A 23,731-nucleotide genomic window follows, 5' to 3' on the forward strand; every position below is an offset into this window, starting at 1 on the left:
GGACAATAAAAATGAACACTGAGAGCTGACTCCAAGCTGAGAACTTTGTATACTGGCTGCTACCGTCATACGAACACTAACAACAATTACTAGCACTTTACTATGATTTTATAATTTCTTTTAATTGCAATTATGTTTTTAATGTGGCTATCTGCTTTTATGTAAGCCGCCCTGAGTCGGCTCCGGCCGGAAGGGCAGGAGGAAAATCTGAAAAATAAATCAAAACATACATAAAGAATGTGACTGATTGAGTGGGGTGGGAATATTCTGGACAGTTGCCCTTGCTCACATCCAGCCCTGTGACAACAAATAGGAACAGGGGGTGGTGATGGAGGTCAGGGGCATGGAAGGCCTCGTAGCCATGGCTTACTGGATCACGTTTAGGTCTCTAGAAAGAGAACATCCAGGCAGCTGTGTATGCTTCAGGGTTGGGGGTGCACGAGAACCCACAATTTCCTATGCTGTGTAACCCAATGATCAGCACACCTCAGCCAGTGGCTGCCAGACAGATGGGATTCAGGCAAGGGGAGGAGGGGCCATGGCTCAATGGTCGAGCCTCCCCTTTGGGATGCAAAAGGTCTCAGGTTCAATCCCTGACATCACCATTTGAGGATCAGATAGTAGGTAGTGTGAAAGACCTTCCCCTGAGAACCTGGAGAGCTGCTGCCAGTCTGTCTGAGTAGACAGTGCTAACCTTGAGGGACCCATGGTCCTATTCAGAATGAAGTAGCTTCACGTGTTCAAGAAGGTTCACAAGTGGGAGGGTGCTCTCCATTCTCACGGAATTGATTAATCTACCATCTAGGAACTACGTAATTGCTGCAGAGTGCACCACAAACGTAATCCAGGTAATCCTTACAGCAGTCCAGTCACATAGTTGTCAGGGTTGACTGCACCACATGTAACATGCTGTATCTTAAACAGACTGTGTGTTTGGGGTGGGGGGTGCCGTGGCTAATAGCCATTCGTCGCCCTGTCCTCCCATGTATTTATCTAATCAGTCTAAAAATGTATCCTAGTTGCTGTCTATGCATCACTGAGTGTGGTTTTAATGCTTCTAAAAACTTCTCACAATTGTTAAAGCACTTTATGCTTTTATAATATTTTATTTAATCAAAGCCTCTGTGAGCAGGTTCTCTGGAGAGGCTGCACAGAAATTTTCAAAATAAATAGACAACGCATGGCAATGAGTTGCATATAGCCTGGTTTGTTCTTGTCATTTGCACAAGGAGCCCACCTCACTTGTATCTTGTGACTAGCTATTTTGCATGCCGTTTCAAGCCCCTGACTCCGGCTTGAAACGCTGGTGGTTTCTTTAGTTGCTTTTGACCTTCTGGTTTGGCAGAGGATAAAGAGACCTTGCATTTTCCTCTTCTGTTTCCTAGACCTGCTGCTGGACTGGAAGCAGAATGCCCATGAGGTAATCGTGAAGCTGAACTTGGGCAGCGGGGCCGTGAAGACGGAGGAAGTGGGAACCTCTTTCACAGACACCAGCTGCATTGTCAATTTACCTGGTGTGTGGTGCAGACTGACTCTCCTGTAGCTCTTACTGTCTTCAAGTAGGAGAATAGATTCTTTTTTTTGGGGGGGGGGGGTTTGTTTGACAGTTGGTTCCCTTGTGGGACTCAAAACAATAGCCAGCAACAGAGACAACGCTTCCTACAGCAAAACTTCAAGCAGGGCAAGGTAGGAAGGAGGAAATCAGAAGCAGCAGCAGGTGTTTGCTGGGTGTAGAGGTTTGGGCCTCTTTGCCCTGCCATTGCCTGTTGTAACAGACATGAAAATTAGGCACTCACAAGAAGATAGATTGGGGACTTTGAGGGGGTCAGTTCTTCAGTTTATAGGTCTGCGCAGTGGGTGAAGAGAAGGCGTGCCAGGGCTAATGTCGCCTTTCTCTAGTGTGATTCCTACCTTGAAGAAGACAGAGAAGGAGTTCTCCGTGTGCCTCAAAGAACTGTCTGTGTTAGGTAGAAAGCAGGTGATGGAAGAGAGTGAGTGAGAATGAGGCTTGGCAATGATTTTGGAGACGATAAAAAGAAGTGCTTCAAGTTTTGCTTAGCTGCCCCTTCAGTACTCACATGCCGGAGACTCAAAGGGTGCATCAGCCTGTCACTGTTTGGGAAGTAGCATCAACTGCAGTTAAGAATGAAAAGTTGGTTTGAACTCTTGCTTAATGATTCCCGGAAAGAGAACAGGGTAGATGTTTCTCAAGATGGAGAGACCCCTGTACTGTGCTCTTGTCAATTCATGTTGCTTTTTTGGTTCCCAGGTTAGGACTCTGAAATCCCTAAAGCCTCGTTTGGGTTTTGTTGGGTTAGCAGCTGGTCACTGTCCATGCAGAAATTACTGTATGCGGCGGCAAATAAAGAGGGATTGGCTTTCATTAATTTGGGGGGGGGGAGTCCAACACGTGTAGCGTATTATACCATGAAGTGCAAAATGGGTGATTTATTTAGATGTTTAGATGTTCATATCCTGGTTTTTCTCCCCAGTGGGGAGCCAAAGCAGCTTACAGAATCATTCTCTCTTCATTTCATCCTCACAACAATATTGTGAGGTAGGTTAGGCTGAGAGGGTGCGAGTGGCCCAGGGTCACCCAGTGAGCTTGATGACAGAGTAGGGATTTGAACTGGGTTGTCTTCTCAAATCCTAGGGCGACACTGTAATCTCTGTGCCACACTGGATGCAACAGCTTCGTGCAGGGTACTGGAAGGTTAAGCTTTAACTTAAAACCATTCTATCCCACAGTTCGCTTAGATGACCTTTAAAACATGGGGTATTAAAAAAAAACACAACCCCAATCTAGGAAATAGCGTTGTACTCTGGTGCCTAATTGTGGCCCCTTTGCTTCTCTTTCTCAAAGCTATTAGCAACAGCTAAAATTGCAACTGTGGATGTGGAATATTTGTGGCAAAGAGGGGAAGTCAGAGCCTGTTGTCTTTTAATGTGCCCCGTCTCTTCTCCGCCCCAGATGGTCGCCAGTGGAGCTGCCAGTTCTATGAGGAGATTGAGGGCTCCTGTAGTAAAGTCCAGTGGAAGAAGGGCAACGTCCTCCATCTGGTGTTTCAGAAAAAGATCCCTTTGCATATCTGGCCTTCGCTCTTGGTAAGCTTCCCTCTTGCTTCCCACACACACCCTGTTCTGTCTTTGGTTCCTGAGCCCTTCCTAGCTCAGTAAATCCCCATTCATCCTGCTTTTTCACATTTTCTCCAGAAGCGCAGCAAGGAGGTCCCAAAGGAGCAGCCCAAGAGGACTGTGTGTAAGGAGAATGGCAAGGAGAAGCCCCCTTCGGCAGAGGAGGCTTCCGAGGAACTCCACCCTGATGGCACCGCGGAGCCGCCCCGGGCCAAACGAGAGCTCTCCAACCCAAAGCGGGCCCCGGGGAGGAAGGAGCCGGCGGGAGAGAAGAACCCAGCAAGTCCCGGGCTGCCAAGTGGCCCTAGTGCCAAGAGGGCCGTGTACGTCAAAGCCACGCTGCCTGAGGAGGAAGGCAACAGCAGCCTCACAGGGAGCTCAGGGCTCAGTGAGATGATTGGGAATCACAGGAATGGCCACGGTGCCCAGGGGGATGCCCGGCTGGACCTGAAGGTGAGGAGCATGGGAGGGAAAGGTGGGTCTGCTGTCCTCTGGCCCAGTGCCAGCGTAGATACTGCTGCTTCATCTTCAATGATGATGATGATGATAATAATATACTTTATTGTCATTGTACATAGTACAATGAAATTAAAAATGCAATCATTTCGGTGATCTACAACCATACTCATATACACTCACACAACCATTCACAACCATCCCATAACTCCCTTAAGGTTCACATTGCAACTTAAACCACCAATGTCACCCAAATTCCAATTTCAGACAGCATTTAAAGAAATAATAGCTCTCGAATAAAGACTATTTTTTAATCTTTTTGTCCTTGTTTTAATTCTCCTATATCTTCTACCTGAAGGCAGCAGTTCAAACAGGGAGTGTTCAGGGTGTGACAAATCCTGCAAAATGTTCTTTGCTTTTTTCAAACATCAAGAGCTATACAATTCCTCCAGGAATGGGAGAGGACAGCCAATAATCTTCTGGGCTGTGATGATAACTCTCTGGAGTGCTTTCCTATCCACAGCCATACAACTGGCAAACCAGGCACAGACGCAGTATGTTAAAATGCTCTCTATTGAGCAACGATAGAAGGATATCAGTATTTTCTCACTCAAGTTATTTTTCTTTAAAAGTCTGAGAAACTCAAGCCCTATGTTGAGGAGAAAGTAGGCTGCTCCCTTAATTCTACTTCTCCATACTGGGTTCTGTGCTTTATTGTCTCCCTCTCTCTCTCTCCGTGGAGGAAGAGAGTGGGATGCTTATCATAAATACAGACTTGTCTCCCAGAGAAGGCCTAGTTTGGGGGTCTGTTATCCTCCTATTTAAGAGTCCAGGAACTAGCTTGCGAAATCCGAGCGATACAGCTCTTCCCACCCCAAGTGGGGAGAGTGGAGGCTTGTTTGGACTCTCCTGGGCCAGCCTCTTGTCGTGTCTGCACTGAGATTCATCCTCCCACTTGACGGATTAAGGTCCGCATGGCATTCTCGTGCTGCGGGGCAGGAGCGGCAGGGCGACAGCCCTTAAGAAAACTGTCCCGAGTCAGGCAGGCCACCTGACCCAGAGACTTGCTCCGGAGAGACTCAGTCCCAGGTACTTCATGGTGCAGCAGGGCATGATTCAAGTAGACATTGCCACTCGTCCCTTGCCACCAGCAGCTTAAGGCAGTGATGCCAGATACAAAGTCTTCCACTGCTGTGTTTCTTAATGGACTTCCCCCCCTTCTAAACTTGCATTGTTTCATAAAAGTAATTGGTAACACGCAGTGGATATTTTTGAGCAGTTTCAAAGCTGTAGCTAACTTTTTTTCAAGTGAATGTTCCTGAGAGGCAAGTGTATGTGTGTGAAGGTATACCCATCAGTGTTCCCTCTAAGCTGAATTTGTGTGAGCTAGCTCACAGTTTTTTAGCCTCCGGCTCACACATTTTTGCCTTCGCTCAGGAAGGATGGCTCCAGAGCAAGCTAATTCATGCAGTAGCCAAATCACCTGCTCACAACTTTAACACCAGTAACTCAGAAAGTAGAATTTTTGCTCACAGGACTCCACAGCTTAGAGGGAACATTGATACCCATGTACATTAATATGTACATATAATTTGTACAGTATTATCTCTGTGTGTGTGTGTGTGTGTGTGTGTGTGTGTATATGTATGTATGTGTGTATGTATATATATATGTGTGTATGTATGTATGTATATGTATATGTCTGCAGGCTGTACATGTATTGGAACATATGACTTGGACTGAAGTAGTTTGGGGTACTAGAAAAGCTATTGCGGGATTTACTCAGTATTCCAAATCAGCATGACATCCTTCTTTAGCTTTGTGTTCTTTGTACTAGTAAAACATACTAAATCCAATTCAAGTGCATTTGCATTAGAAAATTTCCATATTCAAAACTTCCCAGCAAATTCCTGTCACTGGTATGAAGCTGCTTCAAAAAAAAAATGGCAGCCTCGACTACAGGAGATGCCAAACAGCACTTGTCCTTTATTCGGTCTGGCTACGCCATGGGTTTATTGCTGCTTCTGGTGGGGATGAGACTGTGTGAAATTCTTTTGTGTGTCTGGCATGTCCCCCACCCGAGTTGCACACTGATGACTTTGATCTGTCCTGGCACCCTGGAACTCTGACTGCTGTCCTTTGGAAGCGGCGGGGTGGCTTAGAGAGGAGTGCTGCTGAAGCATAAGGGCTCTGGGTCTAATTGTGCCTTTCCTTCTTGCATTGCCAGGCTGACAGCCTAGAGAAGGAGCCAGTACCCATGGAAATGCAGCCACCTGCACCACCTGCAGGCTCATTGCCCCACCGGCTTGGGTCCTACTCAGAGAAGAGGGTCCCACCACCAGCCAGTTCTTCTGAGGCTCCGCAGGGGCTGGAAGCTGCTTCTGCCTTCAGTGAAGGCCTCTCCTCCTCTCTGCCATCCATGGACACTGAGAAGAGAGGCTGGTCCCAGGACAGTGATGCTTTAGAGGCCGTTCCGAATGGTGAGAAGACCTGCACCTTGAAGTGGAGAAGCGGGGGTTGCCGAGCTCTGTTTATTCCAGTGCATTTTTAGCCCCACACATCCTCTGACGAACTCAGGGTCGCATACATGTTTTTCTCTTCCCCATTTAATCCTCATGACCACTGTGTGAGATAAGTTAAGCTGAGAGAGTGCAGCTGGCCAAAGGCCTTCCGACAATTCAGAGACATTCATAGTGGCAGTGAAGAATCCACTCGGGGGCATTATCTCATTTCTGCCATATAGTGATATACTCACTACTAATTTTTTTAAGTTGGCAAAGCACTTTAGCAGTTTCCCTGCTTTTTTTTTTTTTAAATCAGAACTAGTGTTATGATGCTATGGTGTTATATTGCTATAGCAATACACCTATTGTAGATATATTTTAAAAAGAAGTCTGGTGGGAGGGGCAGGAATGTGGGTGGGGTGGTACAAAAATCCGCACCCTTTCTGTCTGTACACAGTGACCAAATTTGCTTTGAATGTGATCTTTCGGGAAACCTCGTAAGCAGCAGGGGGGGGTCGGGACAGAGGCATTTTTCAGGGTTCTTCTACTGTTACCTTTTCTTTCTCTCCCCCCAGAACCAGAGCCTATCGTGAACCTAACATTTGTGAAGAATGATTCATATGAAAAAGGGAATGATTCTATGGTTGTGCACATTTATGTGAAGGAGATTCACAAAGAGACATTCAGGGTTCTTTTCCGGGAGCAAGACTTCACACTGTTGTTCCAGACGAGGTACGGTGGCTCCCAGTGTGGGTAGGCCCAGAATTCAGTGTTATCCTGTGAAACAAGTGATGGTCGCAGGTTGTATCATCAGTTTCTTCCAATAAAATTCTTGCCTCTTTTTGCAGTGATGTCAACTTTCTGCGACTACATCCAGACTGCAGCTCTCACACAATGTTCAGGTGGCAAGTAAAACTCAGGTATTCAACTCTCTTAGCATGATTAATGCTGAGTATTTGACCTCCCCATCTGCATATCTGTACTAATTTAATATGGACTCTTTTACTTTCAGAATTAATGTATGTGCATTGCAAAGTAATCGTGTACATACGTTCCTTTGCCTCAGGGTCCCAGGGCAAACCCATAGCCAGAAATTATATGGTAAGGGAGCATTAGCACACTGGGACGGGCACTATATTTGCAAGGACTCATCATAATAAAACCTGAGCTGATGGTGTCATGGGGGGAAGGGCCTGCAGATGTTGCATTGAATGGTTATATTAGAATAACCGTACTTCATGTATCACCATGTGGGCCCCACATGTTACCTGTGTGTAATCATAGTCATGTGGCTTTGGCTTTGATGCGATGTGCTATTTACCCGACTAAAAAATGAAAATAACATGGACATGAAATCAAAATGTAGTTGAGCTTTTAGAGCTGGTTATTGCCTTATATCTCCCAGTTTTCATGTGCAGTAGTTTATCACAATCAGGGAGGCATAAAAGTCTCAGAAGAAGCTATGTACTGGTGATATGAAACACCAACAGACATCCAGGTCATACTTGGAATCTTTTGTTGATTTGATTCGTGTACCTACATTCTTCTCTCAAGGGGTGTAGCATTGCTTAAGGCTGCAAGATAGGATTCAAAACTGTGTTGGGAAAGTTTGGGCTGAGTAGGGGCAGAACACAGTCGATCAGTGCCAGTTACTAAAATTGAAGTTTCCTAAGTTGCACCTGCTTGCAAATCGCTTTCCCCAACCTAGAAATTGTTCTGTAGTACTGCGTAGGTAGATACACATGGTTAGTGCATAATGAGAGGAAAGCACTCTGCACATGTGCAGCATGTTTGTAGTCTACGTAGGGAGAGAACTGATTATTTGTGGCCCAGATGTATTTAGATCTTCCCAAAGACCTTTATTTTTCTGAAGCAAGCAGTAGAGGGTGTTAAGACTGCCTAGATATTGTGCCCTTTTAGCATTCTGTAGTAAAGCACTATTGTAAAAAGTTTTGGAGCTTTAACCAGAGTGAGCATTATGCCTCTTTAGTCCTTTAGCCCTAATCCCATATGGGGGGAGTGTCATGGTGGGTGGTTAATGGTGAGTAAAAGGCAATTCTCTGTATGCTCAGAGGCACACATTCCTTTACACAGACAAATTACAGCAATGTAGCTTGCAATTAATGGTTAAAACCAGGTATCAGGCTAAGTGAATTGGACATGCGTTTTTCTGCTCCTGCCCCTGTCCCCATTTGGCTCATTTACTCCCACTGCAAACAGAGGAGACAGCCCCCAGATAGTATGAATCTCACCCCAACTTTCTGCATAGTGGTTCTCACCACTCTAAAAACAAACAAGAAAAAGGAGAATGAGTGTGGTCAGGTAGAGGTTAACACACACTCACTTTGCAACTTTCCCTTCCCTGTTCCTTCCCAGGCGATCAGGACAAAACCTGTTTGCACATTTTCTCTTCTGTCTTCACAATCAAAAGAACTATTTTTTTATAGCGAAGCTGAGAATTTGGAGGTGGGGTTAGGGTATGGCATTTTCCAGTGGAGGGGCATTGCCCCCAAATACCTCCCCTGCTCTCTGACTCTGCCCCAGGGTTGGGTGTGCTGAACAGAAGAGCTCAATGAATCCTTACTCTCTCCTTCATGGAGGCATGACTATATTTTTCAGTTCTTTTTTTTTTGTCTGAGTCATCAGTTTCTATAGTGCTTTTCTTTCTTAACATGCATGGGCAAATGCAGTAATATTGCCCGGCAGCTGCCGCTGTACTCAGACACCCTTTACTCACCTGTCCTTTCTGTGGCGCCAGCTCCAGCCTCTGCATTTGATTGCGCCTTGCCAGTCCGCTAGATGGCTGCAGGTGTGCCATCACTCTTCCCTCCTCCCCTTTATCGAGCGCGAGGTCACTTTGTCAAAAAGGTAGAGAGGTGGACAGCATGGGGCTGCCCATCTGAGAAGCTTCTTTTTGCCTTTCCTTTTGATGGACTAAGCGGGGCACACCACCGGGGTTTAATTCTTTAGCCTCGTGCATCATTGCCCCTTCTTTTGCCCTGTGCATTGATGACCTGCTGTCCAACCCCTGCTGTACTGTCTTGCAGGAACCTCATAGAGCCCGACCAGTGCACGTACAACTTCACCACTGCTCGCATCGACATCTGCCTGAAAAAGCGGCACAGCCAGCGCTGGGGGGGCTTGGAGGCTCCTGCCACACGAGGTCTGCACCTTGGCTTTTTGGAGAGTGCCCTGCTGGGGTTTCTTGGGGCACAGAGAAGGAGGGGGGAGTACTGGGCAGGATGCCTGGGCAGAAAATCCTGAACTTAGGAAACTACTGTGGGCAGATCAGCAGTCTGGGCTGCTTTCGTGCTGTGATCAGTGTTTGGGTTGGGGCCAAAGAAAGTGGCTTGGTCGGTGGGGTTTTATTAGGAATCCAGCTGTTTGGATATTGGAGTGTTCCTGGTAGCTCCTCTGTGGAGCCTTAACAAAGCACGGAAGGAGTGCTGTGCCATTGGTTAGTAACAGTCTTGGTAGCCTGATGGTAGATGGTGATGAGCAGCATGTCCCTCACTCCTGGTGCACATGGTGCTGCTAACCACAAGCCCATTTCTCCCCCTTTTTAAGGTGCAGTGGGTGGTGCAAAGGTTGCCATACCAACAGGCCCTACCCCTCTGGACAAAAGCCAACCTGGGAGTAACCAGCACCCACTGTCCACTAAGGAGGAGGCAAGAGCGGGTGAGAAGGAAAAGCCACGGACCGAGGACACTGGTCTGGACAGTGTAGCTGCTCGGACAGTGTCAGAGCACGTGCCGGTGAAGCAGGAGCCACATGTACCCTCGGTGAGAACTCCTGTGCAGTGTGGGGACTTCCATTTCCTAATCTGCTGGGTTGCAACACAGCGGGGGGGGGGGCGGGTTTCCCCTCCAGAGGACCCAAGGCATCTTACAGCCAAGAAAGAAACTATATGGATAAATCAATAAACAACCAAACAGCAGAATGCATCTTGATGTGGTCCTGGACTCGTGTGCTGGCTCCTGTGAAAGCCTGGGTTGCAAGTAGGGATGGGCACGAACCGGGGAAATGCAAATTGGGAAGCTTGTTTATGAACTGAACTGGTTCATGGGGTTCGTGGCCCTGCAAACCGGGACCACAGTACCTTTAAACGGGTTTGCAGAAAGCTCAAAAAACAGCTGAGCAGCTTCCCAGCCAGCAGAAGGGATGGGGGAATCTCCCAGGAAGGGACTTCCTTCCCACCTTTGTACTGGTTGTGGCAAGCTGCAGCCAGCAGAAAGGTGGTGGGTGAAGTGCCTTTGGGAAGGCACAGGGAGCAGATTTAAACCAAACAGCTGAGCTGCGGCGAGCTCCCAGCCACTCATCTGTTTCTGGTGAAGAGCAGAAAGCAGGGGTAAACCCCTGCTTTCTGCTCTTCACGAACCACAACGAATTGTATCAAATTCATGGAAGTTTGTCTCAGTTCTTCAGTTCATGAACTTTGGTTTGCAAACCCCGAATAGGCCAAAATTCATGACGAACTTTAGCTCGTCAGCTATTTGGCTTGTGCCTTTGGCCATGGCCAAGCCTTATAGGTACTAGGGATGGGCACGAACTGGGGAAATGCAAATTGAGAAGCTTGTTTATGAACTGAACTGGTCCAGTCATTTCCTCCCTGGTTCATGGTTTGGGTTGTTACAGGATCTGTATTTTGCAAGAACATTAAAAATGAATAATCATGGTTGTGATTAGCCATGAGATTCAAATCCCTGCCAAGGAAAGTAATCCTCTGGGTTTGGAATTAGTTAAAACAGAAATATAAGAATCACTGGACCGGGTCAGGCAGAATGCCTGTCTAGCCTGGTGTTTAGGTTCTGACAGCGACTGGCTAGGTGCATCCAGGAAGCTTATAAGATAGTCCAGGATGGTCAACACCTAATCTTGTGTTTGGTCAGTGCCGGGGACAGTGGGAGCTCTGCAGCTAATGGAACCAACCCTCCCTGAATGGACATGAGTCTCTTACCAACTGTGGCAGTGATCAGATCTTTTTGATTGGTGTGAGACCACTGTTGGTGGTTCAGGAGCAAGGGACTCGGATGCTGGATGGAAAAGAGGGAGGTATACTGTTGGCAGTAGGATCGTTGGGGCAGGAGACTGTAGGGGAGCCAAAGAGCCTGGCTGGGAAGGGAAGCCCACTCTCTGATGGATAGAAGCCCTTTCCCTTCCAGCCCAAGCCGACATGCATGGTCCCACCCATGACTCACAGCCCAGTCAGCAGCAAAAGTGTGGAGGAGGAGGAAGAGGAGGAGGACAAGAAGGTCTGCCTGCCAGGCTTCACAGGGCTGGTGAACCTGGGCAACACCTGCTTCATGAACAGTGTTATCCAGTCACTCTCCAACACCCGGGAGCTGCGGGACTATTTCCATGGTAAGCCTCCATGTGTGTCCGGAGGGGGGGGGGGACACTATTACCTGTGTGCCTCCTGTTTGGTTACCCTCTGCCTTCTTTGGCCAGAGCAGTGGATGCAGAAAAGCACCTTGAACTTTTGTATGCCTTTCTAGATCGCTCCTTCAAATCCGAAATCAACTACAGTAACCCCCTGGGAACTGGGGGGCGCCTGGCTATTGGCTTCGCTGTGCTGCTGAGGGCTCTCTGGAAGGGCACGCACCATGCCTTCCAGCCTTCAAAGCTGAAGGTAAGGCATCCTCCAGGAAAGGCATGTGCAGGCTGAGAGGAGAGGGGTGTGTGTGTGTCTGGAACTTTGTACAGCAGATCTAGGGCATGAGGCTGTGTGAGTGAAGAGGAGTGGGGCTGTGCAAATAAGAGCAGGCTTGATTCCCAAGGGCTGGGGTCAGCCAAGGGCAGGAAACTAGCTCAGTCCACACCTACAGTGTCCGAGACTGGTCCAGTTTACAAAGCGATCGTAATTTGACCCCTCTTTCTGAATTTGGAGCGGTACTGAAGGTCAAAGAAGACGGGGACGGCAAAGGATGAGATGGTTAGACAGTGTCATAGATGCAACGAACATGAAATTGAGCCAACTTCAGAGGACGGCGGAAGACAGGAGGGCCTGGCGAGATCTTGTCCATGGGGTCGCAAAGAGTCGGACTCGACTGTGCGACTGAACAACAACAACTGGATTCATTGGCAGACTGAAATGTTTGAGTGTCTTCTGGCTACTCCCAGTCCAAATGCCCAGTTATTGGCAACAAACGCTTGAGCAGCAAGCCTCTGGGATATGTTCAACCTTGATCCTGGGGCTTACCACAACTGGCAGTTCTGACTTTCCCCAGTAGCCCTAGGTCCCTTCAAATCTGTGTTCGCTGTGTTTAGCATTTCCCCCCTCTCCTGCTGGTTTGGGAAGAACTTTCCCACTCCGGCGTACTACACGGACAACAGGCTACTGCTGACACCCAAACTCTTCCTTGCAGGCGATTGTGGCCAGTAAAGCTAGTCAGTTTACGGGCTACGCTCAGCACGATGCCCAGGAATTCATGGCTTTCCTGCTGGACGGGCTCCACGAGGACCTGAACCGCATCCAGATCAAGCCCTACACGGAGACGGTGGACTCGGATGGGCGGCCTGATGAGGTGAGTCCTTCCCTGTGAGCGGCTGGCAGAGGTAGCGGAGGGGTCTCAGGGCTTGGAAGATGGTCACTCACCTCCTGCTTCCGTTCTCTCACTGCCAGGTGGTTGCAGAAGAGGCCTGGCAGCGACACAAGATGAGGAACGACTCCTTCATTGTGGACCTCTTTCAGGGCCAGTACAAGTCCACACTGGTGTGCCCCGTGTGCTCTAAGGTAGGATGCTAAGACCCTCTGAGCATCCAGCAGAGGGCTGCAGGTCTGCATCCAGTGATGCATTTCCTCTGCTGGCTCTGATAGCAGGGGATGGGGATGTCTTGCCTGTTGAGGTGGCACTCGAGCTCCCCGTTTTCCAGTTCTGCAGTATCTTCCTCTGGCCCGTTGCTCATGCCCCGTCCGCTCCACTATTCCTGTGGCCTCCCATTGAGGACTCCAGTGCTCCTTTCTTCCCATTCACCTACTTCATCAAATCTCTGCTTTATTCAGGGTGGTTTCGTATTTATTTCCTTGGGGCTGCTAGTGCTTCCCAGCACAGTGCGTTATAACAAACGACTGCTGACAGCCAACTTCTGTGGGTTGCAGGTGTCTATCACGTTTGATCCCTTCCTGTATCTGCCCGTCCCCCTCCCCCAGAAGCAGAAGGTGCTGACGGTCTATTACTTCGCGAAAGAACCCCACAAGAAACCTGTCAAGGTAAGAAGAGTCCTTCACTGTTGTGGTTGGCTCAGTGTGACTCATTCTTTGTCTCCTGCAGAATGGGATGTTTTGAAACAATTTGGATCGGTGTCAGTCTCGGCTGTGTGAGCTTCAGAGCTCCCTGAAAATCTTCAGTGGAGCATGCCAACAGAAATCTACTCTTCAGGGACAAACTGGATGTTCCAGTGGCAGATCTGTGTGTTTAAATCCAGATCAGCTTTGGTTGCCCATAAAAAGCAAGAATAGAGTCCAGTTTTAAAAATTATTTTCTACAATATTTGGATCCTTGTTCTTTGTGGCATCTTAAGAATAAATGGGGCATAAGCACATAAAAATCAAGGTCATTAAAATTTCAGTATGAAACAACCCAGATTATAGTTTAAAAAAAAGAATATCCGTGCCAAAACCTGAGCAGCTTAAACAAATCTACAAGTTACCCCAAAACAGACTCAGCAGCCTGTCCCCTGAATATTGGAGGGAAGAGGAGCCATAGGAACCTCCTAAGGCAGGGCATTCTATTTCCTCAATATTGCTATTGGAAGTAGAAGAAGAGTTAGTTTTATATCCCGCCCTTCACTACCCGAAGGAGTCTCGGAGCAGCTTACAATTGCTTTCCCTTCCTCTCCCTGCAACAGACACCCTGTGAGGTAGGTGGGGCTGAGAGAGCTCTGAGAGAACTGTGTGACTGATCCAAGATCACCCTGGCTTCATGTAGAGGAGTGGGGATTCAAACTTGGTTCCCCAGATTAGAGTCCGCCGCTCTTAACCACTACACCATACTGGCTCTCTACTCCAAAGAGGCCTCATTGTGCTTCTAGTCACTGTAAATTTAAACATAGGCCATGGTGAGAGGCTGACTGACATGTAGGGGACGTTCGTGTGGGAAGAGGTGCTCCTTCTGGTATCCTGAACCCAGACTGTCCAGGGCTTTAAAGGTCAAAACCAGGTTCTTTTATTGGGAATGAAAAATCTACTGGCAGTCAGTGTAGAGAATTGTAGAGCACCATTTTAGTTCAAAATTGTTAAGGTTTTAATGTAATTTATGTTTTATCTCCGGCGCTGCCGCTTGTTTGCCGCCCTGGGCCGTAAGGGTAGGGCGGGATATAAATCGCAAATAAATAAAAAAAAATAAAAAAAATAAAAATAGTTGTTGTTCTCTTGAAGTAGCTGCATTTTGGACCATTCTTGGGCACTTTCCCCCCCAAAGGTAACCTGGTATAGAGCATACTGCAGCACTCCAAGGCACAAGTAACCAACCAGATCCATTCTATCAAGGAAAGGGCACAGTTAGTGAACCAGATGGTAAACAATAAGGATGTGCACAAACATTAAAAAACCCAGGTCGGGGCAGCCCCTGAACGGAGCCAAAAGGCACCCCTTTTTGGTTCCTCCTTTCTCCCGGCTGCAGCTTGCCGTGGTCAGGAAAAATATTCGCCTTCCCCAAACATTGATTTGGGCGCTCTGACTGGCCCAGATTTGTGCCGCATTTTGGCTTGTGAGCCGGTTCATGCCCATCCCTAGTAAACCGCACTTCTGGTTGCTGCTGCCACTTAGACATCCAGAGGTAGCTCTGAATCCAGTAAGTATTCCCAGACTGAAGCTGGGGGCATCCAGTAGACCAGCAGCAGTAATAGTGATCTCCAAGTCAGACTAGATGTGATCAGCTTTAGCTAAGCACTTTGCAGGTTACAGTGGAATGCTGCTACTTGCCTTGCCTCCCCTCAGGAGTCAAGGTGTAATAGACCCCCTCACAACTTGTGAAAACTCTGCTGAGCAGATGCAGTAGTCCCAGAGAAATATTGGGGGATTTTGTGCGGTTGCTGCCTAAGAGTGGATTCTAAGATGATCTCTAGCTCTAAAGAGTGGATTCTAAGATGATCTCTAGCTTATGATCAGTTTGAATTCTGTGTGAGTTTTCTGTCAATGATGCTCTAGCCACTGTCTGAGCCATTTCATTGCCCCTAGTTCCCTCTGTCAACCAGAGAGCCAGTTGAAAGTGGGCATCCAGAGCTGATTGTATTGGGTTGGAGGCAGCCAGCTTTTTCAGTCTTGCATAGTTCTCTTCTGTGCTACAGCCTCCATCCTACATGGCCTTTTGTCCATGCAGTTCCCATAATCCCTAGTATAACCTTTTTGATGGTCAAAGGGGGACCCTCTCCTTCATCGGTGGAAATGCTGGCTGGATCTAGTCCACTGACTGCACAAGTAATTTCCCTGTTCCATAGGTTAACTAGGTTTTCAACAGGTCCACTTAGATATAATAGCCAGACAGTTCTCCACAGTCCTTGGGGACCAAGTGGATTCTGGGTACCACTTATTCAAAGGTTTCATGGATCACGTAAGCCGACATCAATCAGTCAATCAATAGACCTTTAATGGCATATACGTAAGCCGACATTTGAGGAGCAAAAGGGGTTCATAGTGAGAGGAACTTCACCTTCCTGTTTTATCTCCTGGTGTTTGGTTGCTCAACTCCCCCGAACTGGACTTCCGTCACCCATGCACTTCATTTGCTCTTAAAACGGCTCCCTTCCCTGCACTGCATTAATTGTTCTGCATAACTGCGGCAGATTCAACCTTCAATGCATTCATCTTGTCACTATTGTGTCTAGCTTGGCCCTTAATCAGCTCAGTTTGAGGCAGAGCTCAGCATGGATCACAGGTTTTGCATATTGTTTGTGAATGTGGACAAGGAAAAGAAAAGAAAAAAACTTGCCCATGCTCTGGGATTAGGCAAAGGATTTTCAAGGCCAGAGGCTACCTGGCAAGCTTGAGCCTTGGCCATGTCACCTGACTGCCGGGAGTTCAGGGTCAAAATGGAGGCAAGCGTCTAGCCCTGACATCCACACAGAAGACCTGCTGTTGTCCTGTCGCAGTAGTTGAGAATTACTTCTACAATGCACTGTGATTACTTACAATTAGTGTCGTATGTTCAGTGCTGTCCAGATCCTAGAACTAGGGCAATCCTGCTGAGGTGGAGTGGGAGAGCTTTAAGCGATTGACTAGAGGAGAGAGAGGGTTAGAGTATACGAGCAGGTAAAGCGGAGTGCGTGTGGCTCAGGGATGACATTACCTGATTATGGGCGCTAGGGAGAAATCAGTGGTGTGGCTATCGACCCTGACATACCCACCCTAACATTCCCTCTCCCAACAGTTCCTGGTGAGCATCAGCAAAGAGAATTCTATGGCCATGGAGGTGCTAGAGTCAATATCCCACAGCACGCGAGTGAATCCTGAGAACCTGCGCCTGGCTGAAGTGAGTGCTGCTTTTGTATATGCCGTTTTGATGGCTGAGTGTTGTCCCACACAGTCCAGTTAAATATCTTGGGTCTGAGTGTCACAGGGAGTTGCTGCTTGCCCTTGTGGGTGTTCTTGCTTATAGTAACAAAGGGGCCGGGGGAGGTCTCCCATATCAGTAACACAAGGAACAGGCTTCCTGCGGATGCATTGCCAGGAATCTGGCTTTGTAAAAATAATAATAATAATTCTCCGCTCCCTCCTTTCCAGCTGTGCATGCCTGTTTTCTTTTATGTTAGTACTCTTGTCCCTTGTGTTTTGGTCTTCATCCTGTTCTTGAAGCAAATGGTCACCATGGCGTCCTGTGACCATGGCTTCCTTGGGTTTTACTGTATGTATCGTGAAGCATCTGTGACAAGAGATGTTGCTTCCCTTCTTCCTTGGGTTAGGTAATCAAGAACCACTTCCACCGCATGTACCTGCCTTCCCACTCGCTGGACTGTGTCTCCCCCACAGACCTTCTGTTGTGCTTTGAGGTCCTGTCTCCTGACCTGGCCAAGGAGCGCGTGGTGGAGCTGCAGGTTCAACAGGTAGGGGCCCGGAGCCATGCTGGTGGCCTCCACAGAGAGAGACAGAGCCAGAAAAGTGCAGCCCTGGAGGGGGCAAGGGGGGGGGGGGGGTAGGTGGGGGGGAAGCTCTCTTTTGAGCACACGCAGGCACTCTGGGTTCACCCTGCAGCTTCTCCCGTCCCAGGGGAGCAGCAGAGTCCGGTTCAGGCCCAAGCGCTCTCTCGGTTCTGGCTTAGTCCAGCAACACTCATATGTGCACCATCTCCTTTCTTAGCGCTCTCAGGTGCCCAGCGGGCCTGTCACCGAATGTGCCGCCTGCCAGAAGAAGCAGCAGTCGGAGGAGGAGAAGCTGAAGCGCTGCACTCGGTGCTACCGTGTCGGTTATTGCAATGTGTAAGTTGGCGTCTTTCCAAGGGCCATAGCAGAACTACCCGTGGGCCAGCCCTTCTCGCAGGAAAGGCTTAGTCCTAGGGTGCGTGGGGAGAAGAAATCCCTCTGGGTGCTGGCCTGGCGTGTATGGTGGCGCTTCTCACGAAAGAGAAGTCTGCTGCCTCTCATTGTGTTGTGGGGGAAGAGCAAGCAGCTGTCTCTCTAGGGGGATAGACTGCGGCAGAGCACGCGCTTTGCCTGTCTGCAGGGAGTCCCAGGTCTTGTCCCTTAACCCAGCATCTCGAGATTAACAGGCTCTCGGGCAGAAGGCATTCGGAAAGACCTTTGTCTGCCTCGGACCCTGCAGAGCTGCAGTCGTTGGGAGCGAGGTGGACCAGTGGTCTGTGTAAAGGTGGAGCGGATATATATGCAGAGTGCAGAGGCCGCTTTGCCTGTCTGCAGGGAGTCCCAGGTCTTGTCCCTTAACCCAGCATCTCGAGATTAACAGGCTCTCGGGCAGAAGGCATTCGGAAAGACCTTTGTCTGCCTTGGACCCTGCAGAGCTGCTGTCGGTGGGAGCGAGGTGGACCCAGTGGTCTGATTCTGTGTAAAGGTGGAGCGGATATATGCAGAGTGCAAGGGCACACAAGAGGCTGTTTTGTGTCTCTTTCAGTGACTGTCAGAGGAAACACTGGCATGACCACAAAGCTTCGTGCCGCCCTGAGAACATCGGCTTCCCCTTCCTCATCAGCGTGCCAGAGCCCCTTTGTCTTCTCCTCCCCCCCCCGGCTAGGTACTCAGTCAGTGTATTCCAGCCACCTTTCCAGGTGGGCAGGATGTCACCCGAGCAGAGCTTGCCGTCCCAGCTTCCTGACAAACAGGAGCCTCCTGCCAGGAGCAGCTGTGCTACAGTGGCCTCCGCAGCCGCCGCCTCAGCGGCCAGCACCACCATGGAGTCGGGAGACGGCGCTCCAGCTCCACACCTCCTGCAGGAACCCCAGGCACTTCTCTCGGCCCCCGAGCTACAGCCTGAGCTGGGGGATAGCGGCGCCGTGAGGAGCAAGGTTCCCATAGGAAGGAGCGCCTTGCTGAGCTTGGATTCGGGCTTCTCCGAGCCCCCGTTGGATGCGCGGGCTGAGGGCTGCGTGGAGAAGGAGATTCCTTTGGAGAGAGCCTCCAAGCCAGAAGGTTAGTGACCCATCCTCGATCTGAGCCAGTAGTTTTGATTTTTGGAGCCCACGTTCCAGTCGGTTCCTTGCGGCTTTCCAGCGAGGCAGTTTATCCCCGCATTCTTAAGCGCAACTTGGGTCTCCACCGAGGTGCTGCTTCAGAAACTGTAGGCAGAGACTAAATATCTATGTAGGCCCCACCCCCAGAATCACACGAGCAACAAAATTCAAAATTAATTATCTTCTTTGTATAGCTTGTTTTCTTTTCTTGGTCCCTCTCGCTCCCATTTCACCCACACAAGACAGCGTGCCAAAACTGGAAGGTTAGGATTAGGAAAATTTATTTAATCCAGCCATTTCCCCAGTGCTTGTGAGGGGTATGCAGCTGTTGAGAAGCAGCTGTTATCCTGAGGCTGACTTTTGTGTGGGTTTTTTTCTGCAAGACCGCACCAGTCCAAGGTGTGCTGTGGAACAGAAGCTGTTCCAGCTGTTTCATCCACGTGGGACGATTGGGGGTGAGGGGACTGCTGACTGTTATCACTGCTCTTCCCTCTCCTCCTTGCCTGTAGCTGCCATCCCTGGTTACCAGCACCCAGCTGAGGGTCCCAGTTCCCACACTACCCAGTTCTACATCAACAAGATTGATGCATCCAACAGAGAACAGAAGCTGGAGGATAAGGGTGAGTCCCGTGGTGGCAGAGCTTGGAGTTTTCTAACCACCAGTGTCGCGAAGCTTTTATGACTTGGCCTTCTTTGGTGAGAGAGGGAGGGAGGGGGAGAATCATGCAGCCTTAGGAAAAAGTTTCCCAAGTATATGAGTAATACAGGCCAGGTCCAGTCTGTTAAGCTCGTAGAAGGGCCCGTAGGGATACTGCTCGACTGGCTGTCCGCATGTTGTGCTAAAATCATGACGGCTGTCTGCCAAAGGCTAAAGCTTGTGAGCTGCGTGACTCTCACAGCTTTTGCCATATATAGAGGGCCGGCATGGTGTGGTAGAAACAGGATCTGAGAGATCCAGGTTCAAATTTCTACTCTTCTGTGGAGGTTCACTGGGTGATTTTGGGCCAGCCACACTAACACACACACACACACACACACACACACACACACTCTGGGTCCAGTCTACCTCAGAGGGTGGTCGAGAAGAGGAGAATGATGGAAGCCAGTGTGGGGTCCCCCCACTAGAGAGAATGGGGGGAGGGTATAAATAAAGAAAATAGACAAATAACGTAGATACTCTATTGCATGTTACTGCTAGGTATGGGCGGGGACAATTTAGAAAAGGCCATGCTGTTGAAAGAACCTTTTGCTGGGACCCTGGCAAGTTGCTGCCAGCATTGTTCTTGAGTGTGAGGCTTTTTGTCAGCTCCTCGGTGGATGTTGCCCTGTGCTACACAGTTGCAAAAACAGACAATGGGGGGGCATCATGAGCTGCATTCCAGAGAGCTGCCCCCCCCCACTCCAAGCAACATCATTTTCTCTTATCGCCTGCAGCCTGCGTGACTTTCCCATCCATTAACTCGAGGGAGGCACCCTTTTGTCCCTGGGGGTAAGAATGCTGATGGGAGCTCAAGTGGGTGGTTTTGGGACTGGATATAGCTGCTCCTTTGAACCTCAGTTTCCCATGTATTGAAAAAAAAACACCTGGGATTAATAATAGCTTACCTTTTACAGAGTCCCTCTGAGAAAGGATCTCATTTTAAGGCTTCTGCATCATTGTTCACCAAGCACTGTTGAAATGATAACTAGTAATAAATGCTTTTGTTTCTGCTTCCTCTCACGCTTCCCATGTCATACTCCGTCTGGCTAAGCTGTCTAAGCAGAAGTCCAAGATGGTCTGCATCTAATTTGCATTTCTTGGATGCCAATGGGAAGAAGTAGGCAAGTGTGCCCACCTGTAACCATCTCGTCATTACAGGAGACACCCTGCTAGATCTGCCTGATGACTGCTCCCTGGCTCTGGTCTGGAAGAACAACGAGAGGATGAAGGAGTTTGTGCTGGTGGAGTCCAAGGAGCTGGAATGTGTGGAGGACCCGGGCTCAGCCAGCGAGGCAGCCAGGGCAGGCCACTTCACCCTCGAGCAATGCCTCAACCTCTTCACCAAACCGGAGGTGCTGGCCCCAGAGGAGGCCTGGTAAGAGAGAGGTCTCAAAATATTTGTCTGTTGGCTGATGGATCTCAGCCTTTTGGCTCAGGTCAAGTGTAGTGTATGAATGGGATGTAAATCCTGTGCAGTGAAAATGTTTAAAATTCTGGAACTGGCAGGAAACAGACATTTTGAACATGCAGCTAGATTTGGGGTTTCAGGTGCTTCGTGGTTTGTTTCTGCTATGCTGGGGAAAGGTTGCCACTAAGAATATTGGAGTGCAGTGGGTATGAAGAGGTGCTGGGGATCACTTGTAGGTAGAGAGGGATGAGAACTGAAAATCCCTATTAAACAATGCAAACTTCTACAAAAGGAATTCCCCTGTGTCATGCATCCATTCGCAGCCGTGTCCCGCTCTGAAAACAATATGCTGTAGGAACCTCATTTTGAGTGAAAAAGCTCAAATCTCAAATGATCACATGGCTTGCCAAAGTCAGAAGCCCACAGAGCAATCCTGGCTAGTCCCTAGATCCCTCGGTCTCAGAAATCCACGACCCACTCTTCTGGGGCCTCCATCAGCAACAGCAGCAAAACAAAGAAGAGAAGAAGAAGAAGAAGAGATTGGATTTATACTCCTCCCTTCACTACCCAAGGGAGTCTCAGAGCGGCTTACGAACTCCTTTTCCTTCCCCTCCCCACCACAGACACCCTGTGAGGTAGGTGGGGCTGAGAGAGCTCTTGACAGAAACTGCTCTTTTTCAAGGACAGCTCTTGTCAGAACTATGGCTTGCCCAAGGTCATCCAGCCAGGTGCAAGTGGAGGAGTGGGGAATCAAACCCGGTTCTCCCAGATTAGAGTCCGCGCACTTAACCACTACACCAAACTGGCTCTCAAGGATAAAGGCAGTAGTAGCTGGGAATACAAACACCCCATTGGGAGGAGAAATTGTGGCTCAGCAGCAAAACCCGTGCTTAGTTCCTGGCAACTCAAGGTAAAGGATCTTAAGTAGTAGGAGGTGCTGGGGAAAGCCCTTGTCTGCTGTCTGTGTAGCCAGGAGCCGAGCTAGGAGGACCAGTGGTGCAGGTCCCAAGTAGACGGCTTTTCTCTGTCTTCTCTCCCACCTTTTCTGCAGGTACTGCCCGAAGTGTAAGCAGCATCGTGAGGCATCCAAGCAGCTCATGCTGTGGCGCCTGCCCAACGTCCTCATCATCCAGCTCAAGCGCTTCTCCTTCCGCAGCTTCATATGGAGGGACAAGATCAATGATATGGTGGATTTCCCTGTCAGGTAAAAGGATGCTGTGCTGGGCAGTGCCCTGCCTCACATCATGGTGCTGCTTGAGCAGAGTGGCATCAGTGAATAACAGACTCTTTCAGCTTGTACCAGATACAAGTGTGTGTGCATGTGTAGCAGTGTTTCCTCAGACACTGCCCTGGTGTCATTCAATCCAAACCTCTTTGTGAATTGCTGCCACCACCTCTTCACCTTTGACTCTGTTAAATATATTAGGAAGGGTGCTGGAGGTGGGAATTAGTAGCCATGTCTTGTCATTTTGAGGGGAGGATGGAAGTTGGAATGGAAGGGATTCGTGTTAGGGGGTGGTGAAAAAACAGCCATGTGGTTCCTTGACATTTTAGTCAGTTTTCATGAGCAAGAGCTTACTGCTTTGGATGCACTAATGCGAAATTATCCATCAGACCTCTACGGTGGTGTGAGTGTAGATACAGATGTCTCCGACAACTTTTTTTGACCATTTCATGCATCCGATAGCCCAGGCTCTTGTGCTGCTATAAACATAGTTTTGACATAGATCTTTGTCTCATCTTGGTACAAAGTGGCTATTCTGAGTTCTGTTCATGTTTTGGAAGGAAATTCCTGCATTCACGTTTGATGAGCATCTCCTTATGTTCCTCTCTACCCTTTTGGGGATCATGGAACTGATTCGCGTGTCTTACAGCAAACTATCACAGGAGTCTTTTGTAGTCTCACCTGTCCTCTTGGGCACTTCGAGCCTTGCCCATATCTGAGCATGGCTGAATCAATCAAATTATAGCCAGTTTATTTAGAGAAAGTTCTGTCTCTCCAGAACTTGCCTCACAATTAAAGCAGTAAGTCAGCAAAAACACGGGTTCGTGTTTGAGTTATGGCCAGACTGACAGTTCAGTAGCCAAGATGTATCAGATGAGATCCATTTCATGTATTTGTACCACGAGGTCTCCTCTGGGTTGCTTCATTTCCGATAATAGTGTCCCGACATCTCATGGTAGGATAAGATCCAGATCTAACTAAACAAGCATGGAGGATCGCTGTGCTGATGAATAATCAAATGACAATCTGGGCAGAATCTGAGAACGGGATAACAACCAGGGACTGCGTTTGTCTGTCTCAAGCTAGGGAGCCCTCCTCACCTGCGCAATCTGTATCCTCAGGAGCTTGGACCTGAGCAAGTTCTGCATTGGCCAGAAGGACGAGCAGCAGCTGCCCATGTATGACCTATATGCGGTTATCAATCACTACGGAGGCATGATTGGTGGACACTACACAGCTTACGCCCGGCTGCCCAGTGACAAGAACAGCCAACGCAGTGATGTGGGTGAGTTAGGGGGAGAAGTCAGTGGCTGGTGCAGTGGCCCTCGGCAGGCTAAGCCACATGCCAGTCAGGCTAGGCAGACAGTGAGTGAAGACTCAGCTAGAATGCCATCATAGCTGTATGGCAACAGTGACAGCTGGAAAGCCTTTTTATCTGGTTGGCTGCAGTGGGAGATGGGATGCTGGACTAGATGAGCCACTGATCTTGATCCATCAGGGATCTTCTAGGGAGAAGGGCTGGGAGGGGGAGGTCTTCCTGGTTTATTCAGGGCTGGTGCAAGGGAGAGAAGGGCTTTCTTCACATGGCAGTATGCTCTCAGAGCAGAAAAGCTTTGCTTTGCAGTGCAGTTTAGCCCCCTTCTCCCTGTTTGAGAAAACAATGGCTCCCACCAGCCTTTATCATAG

At 48.9% G+C, this 23,731-nt stretch overlaps 1 protein-coding gene across 2 annotated transcripts in view; it reads left to right on the plus strand.

Moving 5' to 3' along the window:
- USP19 (ubiquitin specific peptidase 19) overlaps positions 1-23,731 on the plus strand; it is a 42,312-nt gene that overhangs the window by 11,030 nt on the left and 7,551 nt on the right. For both annotated transcript variants that reach the window (XM_015422143.1, XM_015422142.1), the window contains exons 3-23: positions 1,386-1,514; positions 2,972-3,105; positions 3,214-3,588; positions 5,819-6,071; positions 6,671-6,827; positions 6,944-7,015; positions 9,143-9,258; positions 9,663-9,877; positions 11,258-11,456; positions 11,591-11,724; positions 12,461-12,619; positions 12,718-12,828; positions 13,195-13,305; positions 16,463-16,564; positions 16,995-17,135; positions 17,389-17,507; positions 18,157-18,671; positions 19,222-19,332; positions 20,571-20,787; positions 21,872-22,024; positions 23,167-23,330. In XM_015422143.1, coding sequence (XP_015277629.1) covers positions 1,386-1,514; positions 2,972-3,105; positions 3,214-3,588; positions 5,819-6,071; positions 6,671-6,827; positions 6,944-7,015; positions 9,143-9,258; positions 9,663-9,877; positions 11,258-11,456; positions 11,591-11,724; positions 12,461-12,619; positions 12,718-12,828; positions 13,195-13,305; positions 16,463-16,564; positions 16,995-17,135; positions 17,389-17,507; positions 18,157-18,671; positions 19,222-19,332; positions 20,571-20,787; positions 21,872-22,024; positions 23,167-23,330 — 3,687 coding nt within the window. The remainder of the gene's footprint in view (positions 1-1,385; positions 1,515-2,971; positions 3,106-3,213; positions 3,589-5,818; positions 6,072-6,670; positions 6,828-6,943; positions 7,016-9,142; positions 9,259-9,662; positions 9,878-11,257; positions 11,457-11,590; positions 11,725-12,460; positions 12,620-12,717; positions 12,829-13,194; positions 13,306-16,462; positions 16,565-16,994; positions 17,136-17,388; positions 17,508-18,156; positions 18,672-19,221; positions 19,333-20,570; positions 20,788-21,871; positions 22,025-23,166; positions 23,331-23,731) is intronic.

Source organism: Gekko japonicus, unplaced genomic scaffold (genome assembly GCF_001447785.1).
Source record: "Gekko japonicus isolate JY-2015 unplaced genomic scaffold, Gekko_japonicus_V1.1 scaffold292, whole genome shotgun sequence".
Taxonomy (NCBI): domain Eukaryota; kingdom Metazoa; phylum Chordata; class Lepidosauria; order Squamata; family Gekkonidae; genus Gekko; species Gekko japonicus.